General features: G+C 40.3%; 1 protein-coding gene across 1 annotated transcript in view; it reads right to left on the bottom strand.

The window, feature by feature from the left end:
* The window catches only part of LOC101441606 (butyrophilin subfamily 1 member A1-like), a 67,963-nt gene that overhangs the window by 8,044 nt on the left and 38,034 nt on the right, over positions 1-21,885 (bottom strand). Inside the window, exon 3 of the mRNA XM_058282294.1 lies at positions 20,261-20,281. Coding sequence (XP_058138277.1) covers positions 20,261-20,281 — 21 coding nt within the window. The remainder of the gene's footprint in view (positions 1-20,260; positions 20,282-21,885) is intronic.

A 21,885-nucleotide genomic window follows, 5' to 3' on the forward strand; every position in this document is an offset into this window, starting at 1 on the left:
CTCCTTGCGCGCATCAGCACTGCGCATGGGCCAGCTCCACACGGGTCAGGAGGCCCGGGGTTTGAACTGCGGACCTCCCATGTGGTAGATGGATGCCCTAACCGCTGGGCCAGGTCCACTTCCCTGTTCATGTAATTGTATATTTATTCCATAATAGAAACCTCAATGCAAATGAGGATCTCTTCTCTTTTTTAATTTTTCTATTATTGTTTCGGAAGTACCAATCACATATTAGACAGTTGATTTCTATATGCAGAAAAAGTCACTGAACTTAACTGAATGAGACAGATGAAAGAAGTCAGAGTCCCAGTCTTCACGTAGCACAAGCTGGCACATAATAACTTCAGCTTAAGCCTATCAACCATCTCCATGTTCAGAAACTTACATTCACAATTTTACAAGTAGACAAAAGATATCTTAGTTGCCTCTCAACGCTATTTTAGAACATCAATAAGCATTTCATAAACTGTGAGTTTTGACTTTGATGTAAAAATTTTAAAACTCAATTATGGGATATTATTGGATTTTGAAGGTTCAAACACTGCTAAGACATAAATAAATATCACTCACCATTCTTTTCTTGTATTCCTTCTGTATATAGAGAAAAAGTAAAACAAAATTATGTTTGAAAGTTTCCCCATTCACTATATATTTTTCTAAAAACAAGAAAATGTGCTAGAAATGCCTCTTTAAAGAAATAAAATTTGTCAATATCATTTCTTATACATCCTAAGCAAAGGCCAATTTCATGATGAATTGTAAGAAAAATTCCTGCTTACAATAGGAATGTAATAGTGTTGGGGGCCCTGGACCCCCTAAGTGCTCATAACATAGCTAGCTGCATGACCTAGACATAATGTAAACCTTAGCAACCCTCCCCAGAAGGGAGAGAATGCATAGACGGTATCATAAACTATGACCTTCCCGAAGTCGTAAACATCCTTGGCAATCATTCTTCCTACGAGTACAGTGAAAACATCAGCACACCCTGTGCATAAGCTTCATGTGACCCTACAGGAACTCTGTTCTCCTCCCTTTGGAATGTCCTTGTTCTGAAACCCCTTATATTTCACCCCTCCTATTCTCATCTCCTTGCAGAGCACTAACTTCACTCATTCCTAGACCAGTCAAAGATTCTTTCCTGTCTTCAAGTCCCAATAAAGCTTATGCTTGATTAAATGCCAAGTGTGTTCTTTTTTTTTAAAGATTTATTTTTATTTATTTAATTCCCCTCCCCTCCCCCGGTTGTCTGTTTTCTGTGTCTTTTTGCTGTGTCTTGTTTCTTTGTCCGCTTCTGTTGTCGTCAGCGGAACGGGAAGTGTGGGCGGTGCCATTCCTCGGCAGGCTGCTCCCTCCTTCGTGCTGGGCGGCTCTCCTTATGGGTGCACTCCTTGCGCGTGGGGCTCCCCTATGCGGGGGACACCCCTGCGTGGCGCGGCACTCCTTGCGCGCATCAGCACTGCGCGTGGGCCAGCTCCACACGGGTCAAGGAGGCCTGGGGTTTGAACCACGGACCTCCCATGTGGTAGACAGACGCCCTAACAACTGGGCCAAAGTCCGTGTCCCCCAAGTGTGTTCTTTGGTCTCATGGCCTACCATCGCATGCCCTTCAGGAATTGCATTGTAACAACTAGTGAGCCAGGAGCCAGGAGACAGAAGGACCCTTGGCAGTAGCAGGTGTGAGCGCAGGCAAAGGAAAATCTATGGGAGGGATCCTGGGTTGGCTTGTGGCATCCATGTGGGGAGGGAAGGCTACCCTCTTGAGCAGGTGGCGTTGCCTACTTCTTTGACCATTGTGGAACTCTGTGTGAGTTTGGGGATGCCCCCAAAACTCAGATGGGAATAGCAGTTAACTAAGATAGGGAAAAAAATCTGGCAGCAACTCTGCAAATCCCCTACTGCATGGATGGTACAACTGTTGGCTAGTGGAGGCTTATAGAATTAGTTTAGTTGTTGGAGAAGTAGGAAAACAGTAATATTAATGTTCTGTTTCCATGTTAATTCTAATTAGATCTGGAGATCTCATTGGTGTTGTTAAATTTCATTAACTTTGAACCAGATAGATCTATGAAGTAAAAAAAAAAATAAAGAAAAAAAGGCTAGCAGCTTTTATAAGCCTAATTAAACATATATTACAAAAATGGAAGTTCATAATACTTGTGTAAACTGTGGAAGAGATGAAATTGGATGTTAATTTGACATTGTTTTATGTTTAGTCACATTTTATTTTGCTTGTAATTTTTATCACAGTGTTTGTTGGAGAAAATATCACGCTTACTGGGACATGGAAACTGAAATGACTATAGACAAAGAAAGATTTATTGAGAAGCTCTCCCAATGGAGGGGGTCTGAAGAACAGACTTCAGCCCATTCCTGGAAGGGGGGGAGTTGAATTTATACAGAACTTTCCTAGGTGGGGAAATGATAGTTGGTGGGAGGGGGTTTGAGGGTTCGAGTGATGTGCAGGGGCCAATAGGAAGCCCTAGAGATGAAAACTTTCCCTGACAGTGACTAGAAGATAGTGGTTTAGGGAGTTATGTTTCTTGGAATGCTGCAGGAGCAGGTGTTACTTTGTTCTGTAGGGATTTTATCTCCCTGCCATATGTAGGTAGGGAAAGTTTCCATTTTCCTTTACTCCCATCTCTATGTGTTTCTTTGTTAACCTGTGGGGAGGTGCCTTGCCCTTGGACATGTGGGCTTATGGGGGATGGGGTTAGCCTTTCCAGTGCATATCAGGGGAACTGAGCTACAGTTTATTAATTATTGCAAACCTCTAACATTCCCAACTCTTTGTTTATATATATATATATACACACATATATGTGAGGACCTGGGTATTGGGGTATAAGGTACTGGGCAGGATGGCATCAGTTTGGTCTGGCTACTTCCTGCTGTCAAGGGGCAGAGAAAAGAAGTTCCCTTCTATCCTGTACAGTGGGTGTGGTTTCAGGTCCCGCAGGGGTTGATACTGTTGTTCACACAGTAGAAAACGCCGTTTATGTGTTCCTGGGCTATTGACTGTACAATTCGGTGTATGAATAGGACAAGAAGCTGTAAGAGACAAGAACCAAAAAGAAGCAGCAGCAGAACTGTTAATAATGGTGTTATATTGGGTAAAAAGATTGATTTTAAGGGTGAAGAAAAATAAAGGAATGAGGATAGCCATGACTGATTCCCTTAATTATTATTTTGGGCTTTCTGTATGATTTTTATGTTTTCCTTCAGGACTTTAAGACTTTCTTTTACCTGACCAGTTCTGTTAAGGTATTACAGGGTAGTGTGTGGTGTGAGGGGTGTGTGGGACAGAAGACTGTACAGGTTAGGAACCAGGGGAGCAATAGGCTGTGTGCCTTCATTAATAGTTCTAAGGTCTTGCACAAGACAACAGCTTCCACTGGTTTTTTTTTACTGCCAGAGTTGGAGTATTGACGGGTGCGTTAGTTGGGCGTACAAGGCCAGCATGACAGAGCTTGTCAATGGCAGGTTTCAAGCCTTGTTGGGCAGTGATGGGTAGGGGATACTGAGGAATATTTGTGAAAGACTGGGTCTTTTAAGACTACTTTGACAGGGGGATGGTGTGATGGACTGAAGGGAGCTGGTGTTGCAGACCTGGGGAGGAACTTCTGTTTGCAGTACAGGGGTCAGCAGGGACCTGGGAGCGGGGTGTGGTAGACAGGAGGGGAAGGAAGGTGGTTTGGGAGGATGGGAGCGTGAAGGAAATGGAGTGAAGTTTAGAGAGTATATTGCGACCTAGAAGTGGGGAGGGCAGGGGAGTGCAAAGGAAATGGAGTGACATTTAGGCAGTATATCGCTACCTAGAAGTGCAGAGGGGCAGGTATGGATCATGAGGAATTGGTGGGGAAATGTATGATTTTCTCTTGAGCATGTAAGTGGTTTGGTAATTAAAGGAGAAGAAGGGATTGCGTCAACTCCCACAATAGAGATAGAGGAAGTAGATAAAGGTCCTGAATGTTTTAGGAGGACCGAATGTGATCCCCATGTCAATTAAAAAGGAGATTGGCTTGCCTCCAACCTTGATGGTAACCCTCAGTTTAGACTTAGTGATGGAGATGTGGGACTGTTCCCAACCCGGGACTCATCAATCATCTTTTGTCAGTCTGAGAAGGTCTGGAAAGGAAGATCTTGGCCCCGGATCTGCGGGGTGCGCTGGAGGAACTCTCCTGGAAACAGGGCTTTCAGGACAGTCCGACTTCCAATGACCCTTGTGCTGACACTCTGGGCAAGGTGCAGATGGGGGCCTTGGATCAGGGCAGGATCGTGCCCAGGGCCCTTCCTTCCACATTTCAACAGGGTCCGGGTGGTGGCCGAGGGGAGGAAGAGGGAGGGGTTTTCTGAGAACAGACCCTGAGGGCAGCAGCAAGGAGGGAGGCTTTACCCTGATCTCGCTTATGCTTTTCCAATTTGCTTCCTCCTCTCTGTTGGTAAAGACCTTGAAGGCACTTTAATTAGGTTTTTCTGAGGGGTTTGAGGCCATCTTCTAACTTTTGTAGTTTTTTCTAATATTGGGATAAGATTGGGTAATGAAGTGGGTGTGTAAATATAGTTGACCAGAGTCTGAGTCAGGATTTAAATTAGTATATTTAAGGAGAGACTCGGTTAATCTGTGCATGAAGGCAGGTGGATTTTCATCAGGTTTCTGTGAGATTTTAAAAATTTTATCATAATTAACTGCCTTAAGAGCAGTCTTTTTCTTGCCTTCTATTATGCAAGTTAAGAAATGGGCCGTGCGAGCAAGGTCAGTCGAGCCTGGTTGGTCATCCCAGGAGGGGTTAGTGGTGGGAGCTGTGGTGGGACCGGCTGGATGCCTATTGGGATCCTGATGTGCATGGAGTCTGTGAAAGCAGCAGCTGCAGCCCATATATGGTTTTATCTTCTTGAGTTGTGGAGGAGGTAAGGATAATGTATGTGTCCTGATACGTGAGGGCATATGAGCGAGTGAGGTGCTGAAATTCTTTGATGTATGTAGCAGGGTTTTCAGAGGAAGATCCTAACCGGTCCTGTATTTGGCTTAAATCTGAGAGTGAGAAAGGAACGTGTGCTCTGACTATCCCTTCAGCTCCTGCTGCCTCCCGGAGGGCCAGAGAGGAGCTGGTGTCTGTGTGGAGTTAGGAGCCTGGCGCTGCAGAGGTGGAGGGCGCGGTGCAGAAGGAGGGGGGTGGTCCTCATGAGCTGGTATGAGGAGGAGAGAAAGGAGGGTTAGAGGAAGGAGGGATGGAGGGTGAGTGCGGGGATAACACCGGAGGATTACAGGGAGAAGGCACAGGAGGAGCAGGATCTGAGGGATCAAAGTCGAAGTTTTCACAAGTTTTAGGGGGCGGAGTTTTGAGGAGGGAGATTTTTGAGGAGGTTTCTGATGTAAAAGAAGAATTTGGTAGGAAGAACAGGATTGGCAGAGGGAGGGATGATTTTGAAGACAGAAAAATACCTGAGTTTAAGGGATCTCTGGTCATCTGCCATGGCGCTGGATAAAGTTCTCTAAGTTTGGGAGAACTTGGAAATCAAAAGTGCTGTTTTTTGTTCAACTTGTACCGAGGCCACACAGAGGTTGAATAGAAAATGAGTTTGTTATCTACAGGACCTTGTAATAGGAAATGGCTTCATGAATATCACACCAAAAGCACGAGCAGCAAAAGAACAAATAGATAAATGGGACTTCCTCAAAATTAAAGCCTTCTGCACCTCAAAGGAGTTTGTCAAGAAAGTAAAAAGGGAGCCCACACAATGGGAGAAAATATTTGGCAACCATATATCTGATAGGAGACTTATAACTTGCATATATAAAGAACTCATATATCTTGAAAACAAAAAGATAAACAACCCATTTAAAAAATGGGAAAAAGATTTAAACAGACACTTCTCCAAAGAAGAAATACAAATGGCTAAAAAGCACATGAAAAAGTGCTCCAAATCTCTAGCTATCAGGGAAATGCAAATCAAAACTACAATGAGATACCATCTTACTCCCATAAGATTGGCAGTTATGAAAAAAACAGAAGAATACAAGTACTGGAGAGGATGTGAAGAAAGGGGAACACTCATCCACTGCTGGTGGGAATGCAGAAGGATCCAACCATTCTGGAGGACAGTTTGGCAGTTTCTCAAAAAACTAACCATAGATTTGCTATATGACCCAGCTATACCACTGCTGGGTATATACACAGCAGAATTGAAAACAAGGACACAAACCGATATATGTACACCAATGTTCATAGCAGCATTGTTCACTATGGCCAAAAGTTGGAATCAATCCAAATGCCCATCAACAGATGAGTGGATCAATAAAATGTGGTATATACACACAATGGAATACTACTCGGCTGTAAGAACAAATACACTACAAGCACACGTGATAACATGGATGAACCTTGAGAATCTTATGTTGAGTGAAGCAACCCAGGCATTGAAGGACAAATACTACATGACCTCAATGATATGAAATAAGCAAACTGCCTCAGAGGGCTAGAGTGTGGAAAAGAAGCTTACAGGAAATCGGGGGGTGGAGGAAGGATGTGAGCCGACGTCTGCAAGGGTGGAATCTGTGATGAGCTGGCGGTAAGTATGAGCACAAAGAAGGGACAAAATGGGGGCAAGGGCTTACCTTCGGGTGGGGCTTTGTGGGTTTGAGGGGGGCTGGGGATGGGAAGAGGGGTAATGTTGTCCAAAAATTGGGGGGAGGGAGGGGCAACATATGAACATGGGAGAGTGTCAGGTGTTCGTTGAGAACAAAATGTTGAGAAAATCGTATCAAAGTATAAGTAGGAGGGTTACCTGTTTAGGATGCTCAGGGGGTATGGTCTGATGCGGGACGGACTCCGGGGAAATAGCTGAAGGCTCATTTTGCCAAGGTGGGTTGTACCACTGGGAAGAGACCCAAGAAGTGAGAGTTGGGGTGGACCCACATCCTGGGGAGGACTAATACCGTCAAATAGAGAGAACTGTATCTCTTGTGAGAAAGGATGGCTCCCAGGGCATTAGGGCAGTTGAGAAAGTCAGGCCCTGAATACTGCTGCAAGTATCTCTGGACATGGCTTCTTGGGAAATGGAGATTGGCTGGCGTTGTGGGCCCCAAGGGGAGGGGAAAATGGATGTGGAATGGATGGAACCAAGGTGAATATGGGGGCAAGAGAGGAGTTCTGTGAGAGTACACGAGGATGAATATAAAACATGTAATATTACACCAGAAACATAGGGGACGACAGACTAATAATGTAAACCATAAGGCAAAGCATAGGATAACTAAAAAATTTAGAAAACTGTACAACCTAAAGTATGGACCACATAGTAAGCACAGATGTCACCTTGTTTGAAAGCTATTGTCTCGGAATCTGTACATCAGTTTCAGGAAATATGATATGAATAAGTTAAAAGATTATCGCTGTGGAAGGGAAAAGGTTTTATGGTGGATCTGGGGAAGTACTGTATATTGTATATATGAATTTCGGTGATCTAAGACTCTTGTGAAGCTGACATTATGTTGGGATTCACTTTACAGGAAGTTTTGGATCACAGAGTGGTTCAACAATGGCAGCAGAGGAATACTGATATAGGATGTTATTGACAGGATATATATGGTTGACAGGGAGTTATACAGGGCATATGCCCAGGGTATATAGTAATGTCTAGATATACTCATAGTGGAAACAATTAAAAACAACAGCTGGGGGGGTACTGGGCCCCTGGCCAGTAGGTCACTGTTGTGGACCCGGGGGGAGCAGCGGCAGTCCCCCAGGTGCAAAGGCAAGAACCAGGAAGGAAGGAGGGCCCAACAGTGGGCTCCTGATACTAATGGCTATGCTTTTGAGCCTATACACCTGCAATAAGAACAAGGCCTAGAGTAGCACTGTGCCTGGGAGTTTCCTCCTGACAGCCTTCATGTTACTCAAATGTGGCCACTCTCACAGCCAAACTCAGCATGTAGATGCAGTGCATTCCCCCCAGCGTGGGACATGACACCTAGGGATGAGCCTCCCTGGCACTGAGGTATCACTACCACATACCAGCTGAAGATGCAACTAGAAAATGACCTTGAATTAAAGGTTCAATATGGATCAGCAGAATATCCCTGTCTACACATAATAACATGACTTCAAAATGCTGTTTGACCTAATGTAAGGGGGAAATGGAAAGGAGAAATGAGATTATAAGGCTATGAGTCTCTAAAAAAGAGTCTGGAGGTTGTCAGAAGGAATGCCCTTATGCACAACTGAGCAGAGTCTAAGAGACAGATAAAGTAGATACAACCCCAGGTATTGATTCTTTTGAGGGATAAAGAGAACCACGGGTTCTATGGTCATGGCAGATGGGGTTCACTGCCATGGCAGATGGCCCTTCCTTGGAGCTGGTGTTTCTGCATGATGGAATTGGACTCAGAGGGGATCTCTTTTCACAAGACTTGCATGCTACTTTATTGGAATTGTAGTTGGTGCTGGGGTTTTAGATATATTTAGGGGATTTGAATCTCTGGACTGATAATATGACACCCAGGCCCAGAGCCTCAACAGACTTCAGGTCCTACACTTTGATTTATTGGACTTACCCCACTCAGCTAACATGGAGTTGAAGAAGGTCAACCACCACACCATGGAGCCTAGAGTGTCTACAACTGAAAGCAGGAGGAGTGCATCCAGTATCCATGTGGAATCTAAGCCCCCACTTGACATAGATGTGCAATGGACACAACCAATCCAATGTCCACAGAGAAAATGTGGAATGGGTGTGGGAAGGGTAGCCATGGTGGCTGCTGGGTTTGGGGAATGGGAGGAAGAGATGAGATGTGGAGGCATTTTCGGGACGTGGAGTTGTCCTGGGTGGTGCTTCACAGACAATTACGGGACATTGTAGATCCCCCCAGGGCCCACTGGATGGAACGTGGGAGAGTGCGGGCTATGATGTGGACCATTGACTATGGGGTGCAGTGATGCTCAGAGATGTACTTACCAGGTGCAATGGATGTGTCATGATGATGGGAGAGAGTGTTGCTGTGGGGGGAGTGGGGGGTGGGGGCGGTGGGGTTGAATGGGACCTCATATTTTTTTAATGTAATTTTAAAAAATAAATAAATAATTAAAAAAAAAAAAGAAAATGAGTTTGTTAGGTCTGATGTCTCCTTCTGGGTACAGAGTTTTAAGGTTTTGAAAGAGACAGCCCAGAGGCATGGATTTTGGGGGGGCTGAAATTGAATTCCCCATTTTAGGTGGCTGGGGTGAGACTAAGGACCTCCAGAACGGGGGAGATTCTGAGTGAGACAGGCATCCATGAATCAGTCAGATATCTCCAAGGAAATGGGAAACCGCTCTTGGAGCCAGACGTCTCTGGAGCCAGGGGTTCCTTCTCATGAGGATGCAGGCATACCACCTGCCGTGGCCCTTGGGGAACAGTGAGGATCTTGACCTAGCGCTGGTTTTCCCAGTGGGTTGTCCTGGACAACAGAAAAGAAAAGAGAGACCCCGAGATCCTCCAGCAGAGAAATCCTTAACTCACCCAGCCGAGATTCGCTGTCCGGTGTTGGATGGGAGTTTGGCCCTGGCAGAAGGGAGATTCCTCACTAGTCAATCAGTCTCAACATGACCCCAGTCCCGGGTTTCAACACCATATGTTGGAGAAAATATGGCTCTTACTGGGACACAGAGACTGAAATGACTATAGACAAAGAAAGATTTATTGAGAAGCTCTCCCAATGGAGGGGGTCTGAAGAACAGACTGCAGCCCCCTCCTGGAAGGGGGGGAGTTGAATTTATACAGAACTTTCCTAGGCAGGGAAATGATAGTTGGTGGGAGGGGGTTGAGGGTTCGAGTGATGTGCAGGGGCCAATAGGAAGCCCTAGAGGTGAAAACTTTCCCTGACAGTGACTAGAAGATAGTGGGCTAGGGAGTTATGTTTCTTGGAATGCTGCATGAGCAGGTGTTTCTTTGTTCTGTAGGAATTTTATCTCCCTCCGATATGTAGGTAGGGAAGGTTTCATTTCCCTTTACTCTTGTCTCTATGTGGTTTCTTTGTTTAACCTGTGGGGAAGTGCCGTGCCCTTGGACATGTAGGCTTATGGGGGGTGGGATTAGCCTTTCCAGTGCATATCAGGGGAAACTGAGCTACAGCTTGTTAATTATTGCAGACCTCCAACAGTGTTAAAAAGAACTTTCAGTTTTGAATCAATAGCTTATTCCTGAAGCTCAAGTCTGTTTAAGTGTACTCCTGGAGAGTAATCCAGAATAAGTGAGTTAATTGTCTGTCTGTCTAAACTGCAAATTGTGCTTAACTGCATTTAAAATGTTCAAGTACTCCTCATCACCTGGTTGCTTATTACTAATAAAAGTGTTTCCAAGAATGACCTTACATATTACAGGCAATACTGGTTCCAGAGGAGATCTTAAGAGTGGTAAAAATCAGATATGCGAAATGATGGAGAGCTTGGAGACAGCCATACAAAAGGATTGAGAATTATGAGCCAAATTAGTGAGATTTATGTTTCTGTTAGTGTGACTAACTCTTTTTGTGTTTGTCTGTTAGTTCAGTGTATATTTTCATACATTTGGATAGTAATATTAAATTAACAAATGCAAATTCTTTGAAGAGCTCTACTCAAATGGCCAAAAATTAAGTAAGTGTTTGTATGGTAGAGGAGTACTCCTCAAGCCCAAATTAGAAAAGACAAACAGGACATAAAGTCACGTAAAATCTGAATAAAAGAAACAACTTAAAGAAAGAAAGTAAAAAGTTTATCCTGAATTCTTCCATAATCTATCTATAGTCTACCTATACCCAGGGTCTTTTATAACCTTGATTGAATTCCAGTAAAACCAGTTGAGGAAACTAAGGGGATGGGCTGGATGTGGAAAGATAGGGAGATGAGAGCTTAGCCTAGAATTCTGTCTACTAGGCCTGGAAATTAAAGTGATAGGGATAGAGGGAATAGTACAGAATAAACCTTGTCTTCTATAGTCTGTTCTGCAATTCCCCTATTACATTTACATTTTAACAGCTTTTTAAGATGACCATACTAATCCAATGGTCAAATTCCAGTAATAAAGAAAAGTCCTTGAAAGCTATGGGAAGTTTTTTTCTAAATTATGATTAAGCAAATTAAAAAAATTCTAGCATAATCTAGAATTTGAGAGTCAGTATGCTTTTAAGGTTATTCACAATTTTAGAATTTATTAAAGAAAAAAGAGGTTTTAACCTCCTGTGGATGAATGAAGAAAAAAGAATCTTTCTTGCATAAACTATAATGGTTTCAATTTGATTTAGCTTGGGTTTAATCTCCTTAGGTTTATAAGATAGTAATAAAACAAATCAGCATTGTATATATTAAATCTTAAGATGATGAAAATTGTAAGTTTTTGGCTAATGGAATTATTATGAAACTCTTTTAAAAACTGATTTATCCTAAATTAAAATGCATAGTTTTTTTCTTCACAGAATAAAGTGAGGGATATGAGAATTAAATGGATATAGAGAGAAGTAAAAGATATGTGGAAGTGAATTCATAGTCATTGCTGATAAATTTTATGATTTTTTAAAAAGGGAATGTGTTTTGTTCTAAAATAAGATGGCTGCTTTTCATAAAGTCAGGGTGGAAATAAGTGGGACAACACTTCAATGAATATAGAAAGTTGTAGAAATTATTGTAGGAGGTAGTATTAAGTAAGAGAATGTGTTTTATAAAGATGAAATGAGTGTTCATATGAACTAACTAGTTTATGTGGTTATGGTTGGTTACAGAAAGTTTGCAAAACATTTTTTAAACTGAAATATTTAAATGGGTAATCCCAGGAATCCATTATTAAATAGAAACCTGAACTGATATTGATAACAATCATGGCAGATGAGTTCAGTGCCATGTCAGTTGGCCCTACTTTGGAATTTGTGTTTCTGTGTGATGGAGCTGGACTCAGATGTGTTCTTTGTTCACAATCCTCTCCTGTTACTTTTACTGGAACTGTAGTTGGTGCTGAGATTAAATGTATACCCAGGGGACCTGAATCTCTGGACTGACCATGTGATAGCCAGGCCCTGAGCCTCAACAGATTTGCAACTCCTACACTCTGGTTTATTGGACTTACTCCACTCAGCTAACATGGAGGTGGAGAAGGTCAACCACCACACCAGGGAGCCAAGAGTGCCTACAACTGAAAGCAGGAGGATTTCATCCAGCATCCATCTGGAATCTAAGACCCCTCTTGATATAGATGTGGAGTGGACACAACCATTCTAAGGTCCACAGGATGGAGGAATTAGAATATGGATTAGAGTGGACTTACTGATATTCTATTCATGAACTATTGTGATAAGTAATTGAAGAAAATGTGGCCTTGGTTTGGAGAAACTGGCCATGGTGGCTGCTGGGGGTAGGGAGTGGGAGGAAGAGATGAGATATGGGGGCATTTTCGGGACTTGGAGTTGTCCTGGGTGGTGCTGCAGGGATAGTTACTGGACATTGTATGTCCTCCCATGGCCCACTGGGTGGACTATGGGGGAGTGTGGGCTATGGAGTGGACCACAGGCCATGGGGTGCAGCGGTGCTCAGAGATGTATTCACCAAGTGCAGTGAATGTCTCATGATGATGGAGGAGGTTGTTATTATGGGGGAAGGAGTGGGGTGAGGGGGGTGGGGTATATGGGGACCTCATTTTTTTTTTAATATAATATTAAAAAAATAAAGACAAAAAATTTTTTAAAAAGTAACTTCATAACAGGGAAACCTGTCCACCTCAATTTGCATATTAAAGTGGTGGTAGGGAGAAGACAATCTTGATTTAATTGGGAGTCTTAGGTTTTCATAAAATAATGGAGAAAATCATTTTTCCTGTACTTCTAAAATAAAATACATGTTATTTAATGTAATCAAGGTAAAGGTGTAAAACTAAAAACTAAAGCACTAAAATAGCTAAGTTTATTTGGTATGTTATAAACTGCATTGGAAATATTTAGAAAGTGTATTAAAATTAAAAAGTAATATACTTCAATATTGTCAAATTCTTTTGTGTACTCGAATCAGACATTTGATACACTGCATGATGCCTCTGAATTTGAGTTATTGTCTAGATTTGTCACTGACCCCCAAAACAATAAAGGTATTTGCCACATCTCTGGTTATGTTCCTGTAGTGGATGGAGAGAATGTTTCACTTTCAGAATCCTGCAGCCACTAGCAGTGGCTCAATATGGCCCAATTTACAATGGACGTTGTCTCCAAATTGACTCTGTTTCATAGTGCTGAAGATTGCTATGCTTCAGGCCAGTGAAACACTGGAACTTGTTCCAGGGGCCAATGTGCTGCAGCATGCTGGTTGTGTGAAGGACAAACCAAGTGGTGCAAGAATTACCAGAGTGATGTGAATAGAACTTAAACACAACTGGCATTACAGCCTGTTGTCATGGACAACATGTTTGGTATTGCAAACCTGGAGCTTAGATCTATTAACTGCATCATAAAGAGAATTTGTACATTTATCAGTGCATTGATTAGCATTAAGTGCTGTATCAATATACCTGATGAATATGGTAACATCTATTCAAGATCATATACAGAGGGATATTGAACATGTTAAAAGTCTTTGTAAAAACTTAATTCATTTTCTAATTAATTATGAATGTGGCTATAAGATAAAAAAATAGTTCTCTTAAGTATTGTCCTTATTTTGTTTGCCATACTCTTATATTTTTGTTGCTATATTGTCATGTGAGTTTATGTCTAGGGCATGCCTCTTTTCATGCTTCTAGATGTACTAGGCATAACCACTGCTGTGGGAACTGGACGTGGCAGTTTCCCAGACAGCAATTTGTAACTTACAAGTTCAAGGCCATTTGGTTCAGGAGGCTGCAGCCTCTGGAGGCACCTGGTCTTTCTTATACCCATGGCCCTGTATGCCATGGCTGATCCTCTTTTTGGGTCATTGTACCACCATTTTCTTTATCACTTTAATCAGATCATGTGTCTTCAAAATCCTAACTAAGTTTATTTCTTCCAAAATCAATGCCTTCTAGAATAAGGCATTAGTCATGTGGGGATTTCATCCAGATCCAACCACAGTGCAGGACTCACTTTCCCTCAACCTCAGTAGAATAGCCAGAGAGTTTTCCACCTGGCAGGGTCCTCCGCCTCTAACCAGCGGGAAGAAGCTGCAGAGGAAAGACCATGGACTTCAGCTCCCCCTTAAGAATAAGGATGTGAACTCTCCGAGGGTGTGGTGGAAACAGGTTAGTACAGGGAACGGGGGAAGATGACTGGTCAGAATAAATGCCACAAAGACTCCGGTCATGAGGTCCAATTTGAAAGCCCTGTACTACTTTGTTATCTACTAATGGAGGTGTTGCTTGTGTGCTGTTAATCAGTATGACCTACCCCATGCTGTTCCCCATAAACATCTTTCTTTTTGCCCATAGCACCCTAGCCATCCTCCCTTCATGGGCTTCAGCAGTAACCCATGCCCCTAATCAAGCCCTATGTTGGGTTTGCAAAGACTTACCGTCCTTGGGTGCTAGTGGACTTCCTTGGACCATAACTCCTGCACATTTGACAGTGTGGAACACATCGCTGGCTTAGCAGAATAAATCCAATTGACAAGTTTGTAACAAGACCTTATTTAAGACTGAGATTCAGCTGTCATCTTTCAATGAGGTTCATAATTATATTTTGCCCAAACAGGTGAATAAACCCAGGTCTTTATTCGGATATGATGTATATGATAGTGTAGGATGGTTAATGGCCAAATCTGTCACCTAGATCACTTTATCCCTGTCTGAATGGAACAGCAAGAGGGAATCCATGATATGAGGTGACTACCTCCTCTGTTGTGTAATAGTTCTATCAAGGTTAGATATAGAGTAGAGCATGCTTCCTGGTGGTTCTACCCATTGGCCATTTTTTTGTGGCAGGTGAAATTGCAATTGTCACTCAAATATACATAATGACTTTAGCGGTTCTTTTTTATTGTTGCTGTAGAATGTGGGTGCAATACTTGTCCTATAATCAAGGAAGGCCATTACGCAGACTGTGGGGACTCCGTTCCCCTATTTCCTTAGCATGCAGCCACCAGTGTGACTAGACGTAAGTTAAAGGTTAACAACCCTCCTCAGAGGGGAGAACATGCGTAGATTGTATCAGGAACTATAATCTTCCCAAAGCTGTAAATGTCCTTTGTCTACATCCTTCCAACGGGTGTAGTGAAAACATCATCACGCCCTATGTGTATGCTTCATATGATCCTGCAGGAATTCTGTTCTCATACCGTATGGAATGACCTTGTTCTGAAACCTATTATATGCCCCTCATTTTATCATCTCTTTGTGGAGCACTAGCTTCATTCATTCTTTGGCTAGCTACCACCAAAGATGCTCTCTTGTCCATAAGAGCCAATAAGGCATTGCCTGACTAGATGCTAGATGTCTTGTTTGGTCTCAAGGCCTCACCAACTCAAGTCCTTCAATAGAAACTGTCTGGAAATAATATTAAAGCATTATAGACAAACTTTAAAGGAAATTGAAAGCAATAATTAGGAGAAATAAAAACTTGAATAAATGGAGAAGCGTAAAATATTTTGAAATGGTAAACTGTTTTAAATATGCCAATTGTTCCCCCCAAATTTTATGTATTAAATGGTATTCTCATAAAGAATTATTCAGCTTTATTTTCCTGTACTTTGGAAAGATATTTTTTCTTTATCTGTAAGAATAAGCAAACAGCTATTTTAAAACATAGTTTGAGACTGGTAATTTAGATAAATCATAATGTGTCTAAACTTAAGATCATATGAAGTTATGAGGATATATGAATCGTAGATAAGCATAGTATATTGAACGATTTAAAATATATCATACTTGAAAATGCAAAGTATTTAAAAATTGATAATTTACAGTTATATATAGCTGTTTCATCTTCATACAGTATAGCAAAATAAAATAAGTATTAAATATTAAGCGGCAAATAAAACAACTTTCTCAACTTGATTGAAATAGAAGAAAACAGAAAACAATTTTCAATATTTTACATCACCTTTAAATGCTAAAACATATTTAATAAGCTAGGATAAAATTTCAATACATATGCCTCTGCCTAAATGTGACTGTCTTAAAAAGCAAATTATTTATATAAAACTAAGCCTATCAATATCATTTCACTTGGAATCTAATCATAGTTATATATATATATACACTTTTGAAGATTGTTAGATTATTGCATGGAATCAATTGCTAATATAATCTTTGAAGAGCAAATATATTCATTCTATAATACATTTGTCTCCAAAGATATGAACATTCTGTTCATACTTTTCTGTTTAATTAATATCTCTGTGAAAGCAAAACAAAACAACAACAACAAAAATAAGATAAATAACAGACAATGAGAAATCTACAACCACCAAAATTTGTCTGAAAGAATTGCCATAGAAACCATCCCAAATCAGGAATCTTTCCAGATATGAATTAGTAAAATATTAGCTCAGAAATGAAAATGAGGATAGGAGAAATAGAGAAAAAGATTTTATCAGATTAACAGACTGATTTCTAGGAATCCTCAGGATTATAAACTGTGCCCATAGAACCATCATCCAGAGTTTCTATGCCTCACTCACTAAATCAGCCTTCATATAATCCTGCTGATTGTGTAAGGTTCACCATAGGATATTCATGAAAATAGCTCATCTAGGAGGTCTGATCCCTGAGCAATAGGGACAGGGTAAGTGAGGCTTGGGCAGTGTGATTTGTGAGGAATTAGGATCAGCCTAAACAACCAACCAGCCAACACTGCCCAAGAAGAAACCCAGGACATTGGGAAACATAATCCAATATTAATATAAAAAACAATCTAAATTTGATATTTAATGTATATGATCATGTCTTCCAAAATTGATGAGGTCATTATAGATTAGAAAGAAAGCCCAATTATAACCAAAATTTTCAAATGCAGAAGAGGAAGAAAAATATTTTCCAGTGTATTTTGCACAGGCTTCCTATTCTCAATTTCAGTGGAAGTGGGTCAACAAACAAAACAAATTCCAAAAATGAAAATAAAAATACTAACTACCGTTAATAGGGCTTTTCATTATGGGTCAGACACTGTTTTGCATTAAAGGAAGCATATTGTGACTCTTTTGGACTTTCTTGTCATTTGTGGTTACCCTAGGACATCCTTTGGCACACTGCCCGTTAATTAACCAGTCTCTCTTCTCTATAGAGTTAATAATTACAGATTTGAAGAGACCTTAGGGATAATCATCCAACAAAGATCAGGGAGTCCTGGACAAGCCAGATATGGCAACCTAAGGAAGAAACTTAGAATTACCAAATTTGAAATGTATATGGATTTTTATTTTTTTATGTAAAGGCTATTTATTTCTTAAATCTCATTATCTATCAAATTTATCAAAAGTGCCTGGGCATTTTTAATTGTGACCAATTCTGTAAACAGAGGTGGGAAATGAATGACTTACCATATAGTTCCTGGAGCTCACCTTTTAAAACAAATACAAAAAGTATTTAGAAGGTAAATATCCACAAATTCTAGAAGTATGTTCCTCCATTAAGGCAGTGCAGCCTGACATGAGCTGGAAACTACCAAGAGCTGCACGGCTGGGTCACAAATAGAAAGAAGTGACATCTGCACAACAGTAGAATGATGATGCTTGGAAGACTTTTGAAAATGTGTACTATGATTCAGAGGGGGTTGTGTCTGGGTTTTTCACAGGAGAGTCTCCAATATTGGGACCAGAGCAGATTTCTGCAAGATCCTAGTGTGACTTATGTGCTGAATATTTGGGAGATATGATTTGCCCTCTATTCACATATTCTGAAAAGTAAACAGTGTTACAAGCATTAGCTATTTCTCATTAAAATAATTTAAAACTGTGTAAATAATAATCTAAAATTGTTATTTATAGATTTGGCACCTGAGGAGGAGTGGAACTAAGATAAAGAGAATGAGAGGAAGGTATTTAGTTCCACAATCATCTTTCTCAGGAAAGAGCAAGAAGTTAATGTTTTATTTCCTCATTTACCCAGCAGCTGTTGTCTATTGAGGAACCTGTCTTCAAGATATTGAGAGAGTTTTCATGCTCTAATGTTCCCAGGGTTATATTGTCCTTTCTGCTCCCTGGTGCTCTGACTCCTCTAGGCTCCAAGATCCACTCAGTTAGGGGAGACTCAGGCACAGAAACAGGACATTCTGCATATCAAGCTTGCAACATTGTACCCAGTGTTCACAACATGGATAATAGACCAAATAGAAAAAAGAATAGGATTGATCCACTATATGTATTGAATTGGACATTATCCACTCTTACAGAGATGCTTCATTCAATAAGCTTGCATTACTTACTTTTTATTCAATAGTCATTTTAATGGTATCTTTCAAGAAATTTGAAACTACTCAATTAGAAATTCCAGGTATTCTTAATGGTATTAAAAACTATTCAAACCAGACATGAATTGCCTTAAATTTTCTTATGATTTACAAAAAAAATAAGTGCATGTCCATGATGCTGGTAAATGAGGAAATTTGCTGTATTTGGGAAATTTAATTTTTACAAAATTTTTAATCTTTTTTTAAAAGATACATAGATCACACAAAATGTTACATTAAAAAATATAAGAGGTTCCCATATTCCCCCACTTCCCACCACCCCACTCCTCCCACATCAACAGCCTCTTTCATTAGTGTGGCAAATTCATTGCATTTAATGAATATATTTTGGACCACTGCTACACAGCATGGATTTTAGTTTACATTGTAGTTTACACTCTCTTCCAGTCCATTCAAGAGGAGCAGGACATCAAACAGCTAATCAAAGCTCTCCAAGCAAATATTACGGACCAACTTAATGAAGTGAAGGAAGAGATTAAGGGTACTAAAACACTTGGAGAGCATACTTAAGAAATTTTAAACATACACAAAAAGTTAACAGATATAATGGCGATGAATAGCACAATCAAAGAAATAAAAAATATACTCTCAGCAAATAACAGAAGATTTGAACAGGCAGAAGAAAGAATTAGTCATGTGGAAGACAGTACATCTGCAATAAGTAGAACTGATAGATAAAAAGACAGAAAAAATCCAGCAGGGACTTAGTGATTTGAGTGACAACACAAAACACACAAGCATACATATTATAGGCATCCCACAAGAAGATGCATTACTTGTGTTTGATTCAATTCATGACTATGAGTTTTCAAAAGGGCGCTGGTCTTTTTGAGTGATTGACATTTTAAAATATTTCATGTCATCTTTAACTGACTTTTAAATTTTTAAGTCAAAAAGGAAATGATTCTATTTCCCTTAGATGGGCCCTTGGTCTATTCTAAGATTTCCAACATATTATCTCAATTTGTAAATGAAAGCTCTGTAGATCTAGTTCTGTGCATCCTGGAAACCGGCATAATTTTTTTGGAGTATTTTATATACCCCCAGGCATTTACACTTTCTATTCCTTCTATCCCCCAAGCAATATACATACACTATAAATTCTCATATTTAAATGAAAATCAATATTTTCTAAACCATTAAGTTAATTGCAGTAGTTCTTAAAATGTGGTCTTTGACCAGCAACATCAGCATCATCAGGGAATTTGATAGAAATACAAATTCTCGGCTCCCAGACAAGACTTACTGAATTAGAAACTTTGGGTGTAGCCTTCTGTATGTGGGTGGGTGGGGGTTGAGGTTCTGGGGACTGGGGATTGAACCTGGGACCTTGTATGTGGGAAGCCAGCATTCAACCGCTGAGTCACATCAGCTTCTCTGAGTTTTTTTGTGGTTTGTGTGCTTGTTGTCTGTCTGTTTGTTTTAGGAGCCACCAGGGACCAAACCAGGTCCTCCCATGTGGGAAGTGGGCCATTAACCAGTTGAGCCCCATCTCCACCCCTTCTGTGTTTTAACTAACCTTTCAAATGATTCTGATGCATGTTCAGGATGGAAAAACACTACTCTGTATGAGATTAGAAATAATTTAATGAAAAGTGTGATTTGGTGTTTCTTCCCTAGATTGTTGAAATTGATCAAATACAGTTACATCTCATTGAGGCTGATAAATGATGGGCTGACTACTTCACTACACTTTACTTAAGTTGAACTCGAATCTTTCTATTTTATTGTGGGTAAGTGGAGTTCTGTAGGAACTTTTCAAGCAAACACAATTCCTATAACCCTTTCTAAAGGGCTCCATGTTTTCATGCTCTCCTTGCATCAGTGAAATTATCTTTTAAATGAAACAGTGGGGTTCTCTGAGTTAGAAATAAACCAACTCACCGTGCTTCTTCATGAGTGAACCTAAAACAAACACACAAAAAGGGATATATTATTAAGACTAAGGTATGGATGCATAGCCTTTCAGCTCACAAGAAGATACTTTGCAGATCTCATTATGAAGAGTAAGGTTCCAATCTGGCTCCATTCTGTCCATGGAAAGGGCTCTAAAGAGTTTACCTACCTGTACACATCTTTCCAACCTAGAGATAACAGAATACAGGAAGCAAATGTAAAGTAAAACTAAAAAATATTTAATACCAGTGGTCCAGAATCCTACTATCTTTTGGCTATCTTTTTCCTCAAAGCAATCATTACAAAGGGATATAACTTTAAAATGCTAATCTTCCTCATGATATTTTCATCATGTATCAAATGTAATATCCTTGACAGTTTATATTCGGTTAAGATGAGATTTTTTTGCTTTTACTTTAGAAGAAAATCACATATTGAGACAACAGTCATCATCTCTATGTTTTCCTCATACATTTTCAGCAGAATTGACACTAATTTTTTAGAAGGTAGGGTGGGATGTGAGAAAAGGATTTGCATGTATCAAATGCAAATGCATTTTAAGAGTAAAACAATGAATATCTCATTTAATGTCAAGTTCTTGATTACAAGACATCTATGCCTGAACACTCTGCTAGGGAGCTAAAGAATTTCATAAAATGAGCAAGATGTATTCTCTTTAGTCAGAGGAACAGGAACTTTATCTATATTGTACCTGCTACAAACCTAGCAGTGGGCAACCTAGTGGAGTTCCTGACACATAATAGCTATAAATGTATGCAAATGATATATAAGCATGTCCTTTACTACAAAGTATAGAAGTTCTTCTTGATGAATCAATCATGTTACCTATTATTTAAACTTGTGGGATTAACTTGGTGTTAGCTGAAAGAATCTTATGCATGGACCCAAAGAAATCTGTTTAAGGGAAAGACAGTTGTTCCAAGAGAAATTACTTTGCCTGTATATTACTAAAAATTTTGTCATATACATACATGTATATGTGTTTGTAATTTTCCCCCAACCATTTAATCAGTTCTCCTATGTTGTCAGCTCAGGCTAATTGATTGGTGAATAAAGATAAAGTAATATATGCTTAATATAAAAAGAGTTAATTGAATTGATTATGTGTGATGGATTTTGGGTGATGATGTTAGACTGGCCAACTTTCTAAAAATTAGCTCATATTTTTTTATTTCTTCCACTCTTATCCTTTTATTCTACTACTCCTGTCCTTACATGCTGCTATCCTTGGTTCTAGCAGCTATGTACTTTATTTTTTTTTATCCCACCCTTCTGGCTTTTTTTTTTTTTTTTTTTTGCTTGCTGTCTGCTCTCTGTATCCATTTGCTGTGTGTTCTTCTGTGTCTGTATTTATTTTTATTTATTCCCCCCGCCCTTGTGGCTTGCTTATTTTCTGCTCTCTGTATCCATTTGCTGCATGCTCTTTTGTGTGTTTTTTTTGCTTGTCTCCCTTTTTGTCATGTCACCTTGCTGAGTCAGCTCTCCACAGCACTTGCAGGCTGGTGGCACTCCAAGTTTCCCAGGCCAGCAGCTCTCTGCAGCATGCAGGTGAGCCTGCCTTCACAAGGAGGCCCCAGGATGTGAACCCAGGG

This window comes from Dasypus novemcinctus, chromosome 19 (genome assembly GCF_030445035.2).
Source record: "Dasypus novemcinctus isolate mDasNov1 chromosome 19, mDasNov1.1.hap2, whole genome shotgun sequence".
Classification (NCBI taxonomy): Eukaryota; Metazoa; Chordata; class Mammalia; order Cingulata; family Dasypodidae; genus Dasypus; species Dasypus novemcinctus.